General features: G+C 57.9%; 1 protein-coding gene across 1 annotated transcript; it reads right to left on the bottom strand.

Moving 5' to 3' along the window:
* Positions 1-371: 371 nt before the first annotated feature.
* TINAGL1 (tubulointerstitial nephritis antigen like 1) lies at positions 372-10814 on the bottom strand. Its single transcript, XM_043909548.1, has 12 exons — positions 10679-10814; positions 9823-10146; positions 8857-8920; positions 4622-4714; positions 4301-4415; positions 3051-3174; positions 2815-2965; positions 2492-2681; positions 2335-2380; positions 1942-2065; positions 984-1029; positions 372-875 (listed from the first exon to the last, which is right to left on the bottom strand). The coding sequence occupies exons 2-12, from the start codon at positions 10136-10138 to the stop codon at positions 735-737; spliced, it is 1410 nt and encodes a 469-aa protein (XP_043765483.1). The 5' UTR covers positions 10139-10146; positions 10679-10814; the 3' UTR covers positions 372-734.
* Positions 10815-11632: the final 818 nt, after the last annotated feature.

Here is an 11632-nt window from a genome sequence, read left to right as displayed (position 1 = left end):
CTGATCTGCAGAGACACAGGCTCCAGCTTCTATGGGGCTATGCCCCCCTTGCCTGCTGGGCACTGGCGCCAGCTCTGCTGATTGGTGGGTTGGACTCCCCCCACCCCAGGCTGCGCTGACTCAGCGTCTGAGAGGTGATTCCCACGGGCCCACATCTCTCTGGGGGCCAAAGGCCGCGCCATCCATGTCCCACCCACAATGGATCAGTATCCAGGGTCACTGACAATTCAGGCTGAATGGAGGCTAAGATTTCTGGTTCCCCGACCCCCACCCCTGCCAACCAGCAAAGCCTCAGGCAGTCCTTTCTGCTGTGCCCCCATATGCCAATTCTGGCCTGGATTTCCACGCCCAGAAGTTTCAAGATACCATAGTTATCAATACTTTTTTTTTTTTTTTAATTTTAAAACAGTGAAAAGAAAAATAAATATCTTTGAAGAATAAAAGTACAAGGGTGGGGTGAGGTCGTGGGCTGGAGACTGGGGTGGGGGGGGCGGTGTCCTGGCTTCGGTGATCTTGCTTGGGGGTCTTGCTCCTCCCGGGCCAGCCCCTTTCCAGCCCCGCTGGGAGGTCTGGGGGCTCCGGCCAGCCCGCGGCTCCCAGGCCGGGCGCTGCGTCAGCGGAACCGCGCAGGGATTAGACCCCTGGCGCCTGGAGTCCCGTCGGGCGGACGGGCGGGTGGGGCGGGGGGCTGCCGCCCCACGAGGAGGGCTCTTCCCGGTGTGGTGCCCGCGGCCTCAGTGGTGTCCCATGTCCTCCATTCCCACGCGGCCCCAGACGCCCAGCACGAAGCTCTCGATGTCGCACTCGTTGGCGCCGCGCACGATGCGAAAGTGGCCCCTCTCGCCCCAGGCCGGGCCCCACGAGTTGGCCGCCGTCTGGGAACGCAGAGGGGGCTGTGAGGAGGGGAATCGCGGTGGGGGAGAAGGGCAGGAGGGCCGGGGGAAGGTCACAGCGGCCGCAGGGCGCGCGGTGCCGGGACTCACCCAGTACTTGATGGTCCTCCCGTCGGGCAGCGTCTCCTCGCCCCACCTGCCGGGCAGAGCCAGAGCCACAAGCGCAGCTGATTCACCTACTTTCAGGAGCTCCCGCCCGCTGCGGCCTTCCCTAGCCAGGCCCCTGTTGCCTTTGCTGACTTGGCGTCCCTCAGGACTTGGGCAGGTCTCTGTTCCTCTCTGCCCAAGCCCCACCAGGCTTCCCAGGTGGCGCCAGTGGTAAAGAATCCCTGGGTGGGGAAGATCCCCAGGAGAAGGGGATGGCTACCCACTCCAGTATTCTTGCCTGGAGAATCTCAGGGACAGAGGAACCTGGTGGGCTACCGTCCATAGGGTTGCAAAGAGTCAGACAAAACTGAAGCGTCTTAGCACCGCCGGCCACTGTCCCTCTCTGCACCTCCCTCAGTCTCCACATCTCTAGGTCCCCCGTGGGGCACAAAGGGACATCTAGGGGGGTTAGCAGAAAAGCCTGCACCTTCCAAAGACCCACATGGCAGGGAGGGCACACCTCTGCCTGCCCTCCATCCTTACCTGGCTGGTTGAGGGGGGTGAACAAAGTACATTTTATCGGTTGGACTATTAAAATCAATGACTCTAGCATCTCCTGTTACATCAGTGGGGGAAACTGAGGGCTGGAGGTATAAGTCAGTGAGTCAGGCAAAACTGGGACAGGCGCTGAGCTGGGGAGAGGTAGAGCAACTCTTGAATCCTTGTCTATATTTGATTTGGAGTGATTTCTCCTGGTGTGTAAGGAAGGAACTGTTCTAGAACACTTTGAAAGGCCCCTAACTCTTGGTGTGCCCCGAGGCAAGTACCTCCTCTTTCTGAGTCCCAGTTTTCTCCTCTTTGAAAGGGAGCTTTGCAGAGAGGTGGTAAGGATTCAAGGCAGGTTTAGAGCCCCCAGGGCAAGCCCTGCTGCCCCCAGACCCCTGCCCACCAAGCCCCTTACCCTGTGATCTTGACTGAATGGGTCCCATGCCGGCGGTATCGCTCCGGCCTCCCGAGGCTCACTGGTGTGTGGCTGTAGATACCGCTCTTATATACGAAGAAGTCCTCATGCACCTCCATGAGGGCTGTGGGCAGAGGTCAGAGGAGGTGGCTCAGCCCATCAGGATAGGCAGTGATGCCCAAGGCTGGAGATACATGCCCAGGTCCCAGAGCCTCTCATACCAAGGCTCTAAGTGCCCTCTCCAGGTGCTGCTCCTGAGGAGAGGACACAGTCCCCCACTCCTGGCCCCAGTGGACTTGCTGCTCAGGGCAACAGGGACCACCTGTGCCTCGGTGCCCAGTCTCAAGCAGGCACAAGCTTCGGGCATCACGGGGCAGGATGAGGGGCATTTACCTTGGACAGGACCATTCTCCATCAGCTCCTTCATGATCTCCTTCTCCTGGAGGGTGAGGGGGTGGGGAGGAGAGGATCCATCAGGCGTGAGGCTCCAGCCTTTGGTCAGGCTTCCAGCTCTCTCCTGCCTGTGCCCCTCACTCAAGTGCAGACTTACGTTGGAGCCGAGGCGGTAGGCAGGAGTGACCTGGTAGATGTCATTGGCATGGACATAGCTATTGGGGCAGCGCGCGGTGGCCTGGCGTTTGCCCCGACCCATGGCCCGACTGTGCATCATGCAGGGGGGTGCGGGGACAGCCTCGTCCCGCCCATGGCCGGAGACCGGGTAGCAGTGGTCAGACACAACCCTGCAGGGGCAGCGGGAGGGAGCGGGGACAGAGTGAGCATGGGGCAGCCTGGCCCAGGCCCTTCCTGCAGGCTTTTGCTTCCTGAGACCCCTGCCTTATGCCCTCTTCCCTGTCCGTGCCCCCTGCTGCTCACCCTCGACGGCGCAGGAACCACCAGGCGCCATCCAGTCGCCCACCACGGCAACCCTGCTGGTTGTGCGTGTCACAAGACAGCAGGTTCTGGGGCGACAGGACGGGTGTCATGTGCCCCAGAGAATGGATTGAGACTCGATCGGATGCCACAGCTGGTAAGAGAGGTAGAGGGGCTGTCAGGGGGCTCAGGCCTTGGCCCTCCTTTCCCACCTGGCCAGCCCCTGCCCTTGAACCTACCTGCCGTGGAGAAGGCCCAGGAGCCTGCACAATTGCCCTGGTCTAGAGGGTCGTGGATCAGGTTGGGCCACTTCTCAGAGGCCTCGAAGGTTCTGGGCAGCACCTCCCCTGGACCCAGCACTGTCTGCAAGGCAAAGGCCACTCTTGTCTGTCTCCTGCCTCTGCCCCAGCCTGCCCATCCGGGGCCCTAGGCATGGGAGGTGTCCCAAGTGTCCAGAGCCTTCGGCAGTTTGATCTTGAGCCCGCCAAGACGTGAGAGATTTGATCTGAGAGATTCCAGCAACCTCCACCTTGGCCCAGAGGGAGACCCAGGCACCATTTAGCGCCTCCTAGTGTCAGGTGGGAGGTGACTAGTCCTGTTTACAGGTGAGGCAGCTGAAGCTAGGAACAGGGAAGTGACCGGGCCGCTCTCTATTCCGGCTTCTTTCCTCCTCTGCACCTTCTGATCCACTTACATCCTTCTTTCCACCAGGACCTTGGGATTCGGGCCCCAAAGGGCAGGGGAGGAAAGAAGCAGTAAGGTCCCGTGACTGGGCAGGCTGCCAAAGCAAACAGCAGGAGGCAAAAAATAGCCCGAGGCCCCAGGGAATAAGGGCAGGGGCAGGGTCTGGTCACCCCAGCCTTGAGCAGAACTCCCTCTGCAGGGCGGGCCGCTGCAGCCAGACACCAGCCCCTCCTTGTCCGCCACTGACGGACAGAGCCTTCGGCAAGTGGCCAGCCCTGTCCCACTGAAGCTCCCCTTCCTCACCCTTGGAACTGTCCTGGGTCTGGTTCCCATTCCTACCTCTAGAGGGTCCCACTAGTGGGAAGGGAGAAACCCCCTCCTCCCTTGAGGTTCTGCTGAGATGGCATTTGTTTCCGAGAATTGCTGCTCTCTGGCCAAAACTGGGGGAGTGCCTGTCCCTTCCTTCCCAAAATACCAAGGTGACCTCCTGGCCCTTTGGGGCCCTGACCCCGCCATACTGGGACCAATGACATTTTTTCCCAAGCTGGGGAGGCTCGGGAAGCCAGGGAGGGTGAGATGCTGGGACCACAAAACTCCGAATCTGAGCACCAGTTCTTGCAGTGCAGTCTATCGAGTTATAGGCAGAAACTTAAGGCCTAGAAAAGGGGACTCACTTGCCCGCAACCCACAGCCTATCGGTGGGGGACAGGCCTAGGCCCTTGGAGAAACAGGGCACAAGGTGCCAGGATCCCTGGGGTCATAGGCCAAAGGGAGATGGCAGGATTGTAGGCAGGGGTGAACTTACATGAATCTCATTCATGTTGGTGACGGAGGAAGATGGGCGGACAGTGCCTAGGCGGTAGCGAATGCCCTCATCCAGGGTCATGCCCCAGAAGGCACTGTGGTTTCCAGCCTGCCAGCTGAAAGAGAGGGGATGGAGGTCACAGACCTGCCAAGGCTGGGGGTCCTGGAGGAATGTGCATGTGAGTGGGAGAGACGCCTACTGGCTGAGTGTACACATGAATAAGATCTGAGTGTGGGTGCTCCTGGCAGGACACGCCTCTCGGGCAGAAAGTACATCTGTATGTGCATGCACGTGCATGTGTGCCCACTTCGGGCCTCTCACCCATAGTTGCCTTGGTTGATGGCCTTGATCATGTCTTCGTCCACCAGGCATGGCTCCTGGTCACACTCCCACTGCTCTTTCTCATGGCAGGTGCTGGAAAAACAGGAGGGAAGGAAGAAGTGAGGTAGGGCTGGGCATCTGTGGAAGGGAGGAGGCCTTGGAGGTCAACATGTGGGCCTGAAATTCCACATCAGCAGCTATGAGAGGACCCCCCAGGTGATCCCATGCAGCCTGGTGGCTTTAAATGTCAATTTCAAGTTCATGATTCTCAAGTTTACATCTGCTTCGCAGGTCTCTTCCTGAACTCCAGATTCTAGGATCTTGACTGCTACACAGCCTCACCTCCGGGGTGTCTACAGGTTACACTCCTCACATCTCAAACAGAACTCCTGCTCTCCCCGACTCCCAGGCCTGCGCCTGCCACAGTCCTCGAAAACAGCCACTCCATCCTTCCTGGAGCGCAGGCCAAAAGCCTGGGAGGCACCCTTGACTCTTTCTCTCACGTGCTGACCTGATTCATTGGCAGATCTGTTGACTTTACCTTAAAAACACATCCAGAATCCAAACTGCGTCTCATTCTTTCCTGCAACCACCATGGTCCAATCACCTTTCACCTGGATTAGGCTGCAGCCTCCTCACTGTTCTCCGCTATTCAGCCCTGGGCCCCACTCCTTCAGTATATTTTTAACACAGCCACCACTGTGATCCTGTTAAACCCAAATCATATCATGCCATTCCCCTGCCTAAAACTCGCCATTGGCTTCACATGACAGAATAAGAGCCAAACAAGTCCTTCCATGCCAACAAGGCCCTGCACGATCTGTCCTCTCTCTGGCCCCCTCCTCCAAGACCTGGTTCCTAAGGGCCCAACCAGGCCGGTCCCCTGACCGTTGACATGAGTTGCGCTCCTGCCCCTGGGCCTTTGAGTTCTTCTTCCTAGGAGGAAGCATCCTCATGGCTCCCTCTCACTTCTTCCAAGTCCTTATTCAAATGTCACCTTCTCAGGGCAGCTTGCCCTGAACACCCTATCTCAGCATCCTCCACACTTCCTACCCTGCTTCCCTGTTTTATTTTCTCCTCAGCCTGTCATCACTATCTGACGTATTATATCTTTAGCTATTTATATTGTTTATACCTATTTCCTCATAGGATCTAATGTCCTCAAGGGCGGGTATTGTTTGATATCATCAGTGCCCCAAAACAAACTCTAACACGTAGTAGGGACCTAGCAAATATTTGTTGAATGAATGAATGAATGAACGGGGCAACATAGTGAAATGATTAAGACCATGGATTCCGAATCGAATTGAGGGTTCTGATTTTAGCTGACTAGTGACCTTTCTGTTGTTTGACGTTTAGTTGCTGCATCGTATCCAACTCTTTTGTGATCCCATACACTGTAGCCCGGCGCTTCCCTGGTGGCTCAGTGGTAAAAAATATCCCCCTGCAATGTGGGAGACATGGGCTCAATCCCTGGGTTGGGAAGATCCCCTGGAGGAGGACATGGTAACCCGCTCCAGTACTCTTGCCTGGAGAATCCCATGGACAGAGGAGCCTGGTGGGCTATAGTCTATAGGGTCACACAGAGTCTGAGATGACTGAAGCAGCTACGCAGCAGCAGACTGTAGTCCATCAGGCTTCTCTATCCATGGGATTTCCAGGTAAGACTACTGGAGTGGGTTGCCATTTCCTTCTCTAGGGGATCTTCCTGACCCAGGGATTGAACCTGCATCTCCTGCATTGGCAGGCAGATTTTTTACCACTGAGTCATCAGGGAAGCCCGTATGACCTTAAGTAAGTTATTTAAAACTCTCCCTCAATGTCATCTGTAAAATGAGGATAATAATAGTACCAACTTCCAGGGATTAAAAGGCAAACTTGCAAAGTATTCAGCCCAAGGCCTGACCCATGTTATGTGCTCAGAAATTGTCATCTCCTATTATTGTTCTCAGTACAGGAACCCCGACTCCCCGCCCCCTTGAGTTTCGGACTCAGATCCAACTGGCCTTCTGACATCTCCTCTGGGTATGTGAATGGCATCTCAAAACGGCTAAACTATCTCCCCCAAACCTGTTCCTCCCCCTAACAACATCCTCAACTCAGACAACAGCACCTTATCTACTGGGCTGTTCAAGCCAGAACTCCGTGTGGTCCACGACGTCTCCGCCGTTACTCACCCTGGCCCCCACCACCCACATCATGTTGAAGGTTACTTTCTGCCACATACCTCCCCTATTAGCAGACCCAGCATCGTGAAAGACTCAGAATCCGCTTGCCTCCTACCCCTCCATCACCATCACCCTACTCTGGTCCCTGGACCATGGCAGTGGCTTCCTTACCAGGCTCTCCAGCACTTTATAATTCCCTTCCCCCAGGACACACGTCCCACTCTTAAAGCCAATGAGCTCTGTGAACAACACACATCAGTTTGTGTCCTCCCTAAGTGGCTTCCCACGGCACTTAGAACAAAGTGCAACATCCTAGGCACAGCTTATGAGACCCAGGGGACGTGGCCTGCACCTCCCCAGGCGTCTCTCCCCATTTCACAGCTCCAGCTGCAATGAGCTTGGTCCCACCTCCTGGCCTTTCCACCAGCCATCACCCGCCTTGTTCCCTCCTCTTGGGCCTGGGCCACTCATGCTCTCATCTCCCTGGTATCTGCATAAACGTCCCTTCTTGAGTGGCCTTCCCTTGCCCCCATCCCACTCAGAACTAGGATCCCCTGTGAACCTCTGTCCCCCCATCACACCTGGAATAGGTTGTAATGACAGGTTTATTATTTTTGTCACCATTAGAGGCTCATGTGCAGGGACAAGAACTGTCTGCTGCATACTGGCTGCATCTCCTTGACCCAGCACCACGCTGGGCACATAGTAGGTCTCTAATAGGTGTCAACTGAACAGCTGAATTCTGTGAATTCTACAGTGCTTTTCCAAGCTCATAACTCTGCTATGACAAGATGCTGAACTTCGTCCTTCTGAGCCTGCCCGAGGCTCCCGCCTCCAATGTTGCCTTTTAAGGAGCCTCAAGGGGACAAGACCCAGTATGGCTGGGCTCTCCAGCCCCAGGAGCTGTGGGCTTGTTCAGGGAGGCTCTTGTCCTTCCCCTCCCCCTCTGGCTCTCAAAGCATCCCTGGAGGGCTCCCAGCGTCTGGGAGGCCCCCAGACACTGCCCCACACCCTCCCTCAGGTGTCAAGTGCAGGGAACACAGCCAGAGCTAGACTGGGAGGGAAGTGGCTTGGTCAGTCCCTTCCTGCCGCCTCCCTCTTTTCCCGCCTCCCTCTTTTCCCCCAGGGCTGTCCGAGCAGGTCTAGGCAGAGCTGGTGGCAGCAGGTCCCAGCATTCCAAAGGGGGCCTGGGTGGCCAGGCCCGAGGGAAGGGACAGAGTGTTAACCCCTTCATGTCCATCCTATCAGTACCAGCAGAATCATGCAGGTGTGCTCCATCTTTTGAAACACACACGGGTCACACACATTCAAAGCATGCACACGTGAGTGCACATGCACTCTCACCCTGACACATGCTGAAATGCATAAATCCTCACTCTCACTGTGACCCAGGCACCCCTCACACCAGTGAGGCAATGGAAACCACTTATACATCATGCATTCCTAAAAGTTTCCTCCCCCCAGAGTCCCTCTTAGTCCCAGAGCAGGGGGTGGAGTGGGTGCAGGGCCTCCTGCTCTAAGTCTTAGGGTCCCCCCTTATTTTCATTAAAGCACTCAAGGCTTCCCCCCTCGCATCTCGGGCCTTCGATTAGGGTAGTGGCGTACCCCAACCCCTTCATCCTCTTGCTGGGAAGTGTGGGGAGGGGTGGGGGAGGGAGGAGGGGCCACATTCCAGGGAAGGCCCTGCTACACTCTGGCTGGCTGCCAGCTCAGCCATCCCTGACCCTCATCCGGTCCAGGTCAGCGGATGTTGCAGTCAGAGGTTTCCTTCCTGGTGCCCCCTTCTTGGACTCTCCCGTGATAGCGAGAAAGGCTGGGAGGGGAAGTAGCCCCGTCCCAGGCAGGAGGAGCTGCACCTGAAGCCAGGCATCCAGGGTTGACTACTCCTGGGCACTGCTGTTGGAATGCTGGTGTAGAAGCTGACGTGGTCCAGGTAAAAATTCCCATTTTACAGATGAGGAAACTGAGGCCTTGCGCCCAGCAAATAAGTGACAGGGATAGGATGTGAAACAAGTCTGTTGTCACAAAACCCACCAGGCAAGCCCCCTCCAAGTCCCAAATACTCACCAACGGTTACAGTTGTCCCAGTAGGTTCCCAAGACTGGATAGATGCGACCCTTGTGCATACATCCTGGTGGGAGGGAAGACAGGAAGAGAAGTGGAACCAAGACCAGGGACGATGGGCTGAGATGGCCAGGTCCTCAGAGGTCTGGTGTCCTGAATCCTCCCAGACACACACACACACCAGCCCTTACTGAAAGCAAAGCCAAGCTATAACTTAAGACATCTCCTGAGAGTCACATATCAACTTCCCACTACTTGGAAGTTCTTCACTGACTCTAACCCAAATCCCTCTTGCTTCACTTGGATGCCAGCCACAACATTCCTTAGATCCTAGGCCAGTTAAATGAGCTGGGGTTTGGAGATGGGGAGTGGGACGAATATGGGAAAGCCAAAGCCCAAAGAAGGTACATTACTCCCTTGACAACCCAGGTATGCACTCTCACACCTGCAGCCCCGTGGAATTATGGGAAGGAAGTCAAGTGATTCTCCTCTTGGATTGGGATGGGAGGATGGTGGTAAGGGCTGAAGGTAGGAACAGACTTGACCCACCTCCCACGTGTGACCAGCCATTTCAGGGATAAGGAATCCTGAGCAAAAGCAGAGGAACTGCTAAAATGACGCTGACCAACGCTCGTGTGGTTTATCAGTCTGAGAGTGAGTCAGCAGGTGGGGCCAGCACCTTCTCAGCCCGGAATACGGAGACAGGAAGGACTGGGAGAAAGGGCAGGTGGCTGCCCTTCTCCTGGGCCAAATGAATATCCCACTGACCGAGGCGCTTTTTCAATCTTACTGGAGAGATTCAAGTTAGACCACAGTGAGTACTTTCCAGAAGTAAAGAGAGAGGGGCGGGGTCTCCTTCCAGATGCTAGGAAGCCTCCCCTGGAAACATCAATGCATCAGCCTTGCTCCTGAGCCTTGCTGAGTTTGGGGCTTGACAACGCGACCCACCCCTGGCCGTCTGGTGCCCACCTTGGATGGGGGGGAAGGGGGGTGGCACGCCGAGGCAGAAATCCCAGAAGTCAGGGCAGCAGTCGGAGACGGTGCGGTTGCAGAAGAGGTCACAGTAACAGGTCACACCCAGGTAGGGCAGGGCGCAGTCATCCGCGCGGCCGCGGCAGCAGAGGTCCTGCTCCTGGCAGTACCGGCCCCCCGCGTCCCGGATGCCGCGCTGGTGCAGAGCCGGTGCTAGCTCCCGGCGCCTACGACCCCGCCGGGCGCCCACGCCCAACTCGCCGGCCGGCAGCAGCAACAGCAGGAGCAGCAGCCCCGGTGGACGGCGCCACATGGTGCCTCCTGGGCCCAGGGAGGGCAGAGGTCAGGGGTCAGAAGTGGCTGGCAGCAGAGTTTCCCTGGCACCCCCGGGGACGGCTCTCCCCTGCTTCCTGGGGCTGCGAGTCTGCGGGGATCCAACAGGGACCCTGACTCCTGCGTCCTCTGGAAGGACAGGGGCAAGGAGCCACAGTCTATGTGCCCCGGCTTACAGGGCGGGGAGGGGGCTTGGGCAAGAAGTGGAGCTCCTCTCTGACCTGCCAGGGGACCCTCAGGGAATGGGAGGTGGGGACGCCGGCATTCTTGGTGCCCCCCCCCAAGGCCACACCCAGGCCTCGAACCCCTCGTCTCCTTCGGTCCTGGATCCCTGCCCAGCCTCGGCCCTTGATGGGGGTCCCTGATTTCGTGCCCTCACGTGTCTTCGCGCTGTGCCCCCTCTGCCCGCTTCTACTCTCCCTCTCTGCCACCTGTCTCGGCCCCTCCGCCGGCCCGTCCTCCTCTCTGCTCCTTCTGTCTACAACTCTCTCTCCCCCTCCGAGCCGGGGAGAGGCCCTACCTGGTGAGGGGTGTGGGCTGAGCCCCGCTGCCTCTCTCGCCTCCGCCTCCCCGCTCCCCGCGACCGCCGCGGGACACTCAAAGTCAAGTGAGGAAAGCGGGGCGGGATCGCTTTTTGTACCGCCCCGCGGGGCGCGCCGCCCCGGCCGGCGGAGGAAGGGAGGGGCCCCGGCGGGTTCGCACCTGGAATCGCCCCGCCGTAACCCCTGAAGCCGGGACTTGGGCAAAGGGATCGTGAGCACGCGACTGACCTTGCTGGGTCTCCCCTGGAAGCCGTTCCCTAAGGGGGCCAACTCCAACCGAGGCAGAAACGCTTAGTGGTCTGCTGACCCTGGGAAGGACTGCCCGGTGGGCTTCGCGGTGGGGCCGAGGGGCTTGCGCCGACAAAGGAAGCTTAGGGGCAGCGGAGTTCCGAGTTTGGGACCTAAGTTAGAGAAATGATGCGGAGAGTGTGGGCGGCAAAAATGACTAAGCCCCCCTGCGACCCCTCAGTAATAAATCCAGTCTTGCGCACCCCTCTTCACTGGGCACCGCCCCCCTCCTCCCAAGCCTTGGAGCTGCCCCAAGCCGTCTCGGTTTCCAGGAATGAGTGGAATCTGGAGGAGGATAGTTTAGGACCCTGCAGATGCCTTGGGAGACTCATCCTCCCCGGGGGGATTTCGGGGAGGATGGAGTGGGTGTGGTTTAGGGGGGCTGCCTCCCTGCCTTAAGACCCCTCTCCGGGTCTGCCCTCCCCATCAGCCCAGGCATCTCACCAAACACTGCCCCTCCTATCAAATCCACCCCCCGGATAGGGCGGGGGTGATCCTGCTCTGCACCTGCGCCCCTCCAGGGTCCCAAGGCAAGTGCCCTGCCAGCTGGCACCCCCTGCAGAGGCTCCCCCCTTCCTGCCCCAGGCTTAAACCCTTCCTTTGCCCAGGCTGGCCTGGGCCCCAAACAATGGGGCTTCTGTCCC

Source organism: Cervus elaphus, chromosome 8 (assembly GCF_910594005.1).
Source record: "Cervus elaphus chromosome 8, mCerEla1.1, whole genome shotgun sequence".
Taxonomy (NCBI): Eukaryota; Metazoa; Chordata; class Mammalia; order Artiodactyla; family Cervidae; genus Cervus; species Cervus elaphus.
Note: the sequence above shows the minus strand (reverse complement) of the source record. Positions and strands in the feature narration are given on the sequence as shown.

Coding starts and splice junctions, on each gene's coding strand:
- TINAGL1 (XM_043909548.1), bottom strand. CDS start 10,138: ATGTGGCGCCGTCCACCGGGGCTGCTGCTCCTGCTGTTGCTGCTGCCG. Junction 2,966..3,050: donor CTGGGCCTTCTCCACGGCAG/GTAGGTTCAAGG, acceptor CTCTCTTACCAG/CTGTGGCATCCGATCGAGTC. Junction 2,682..2,814: donor TGGTTCCTGCGCCGTCGAGG/GTGAGCAGCAGG, acceptor CTGCCCCTGCAG/GGTTGTGTCTGACCACTGCT.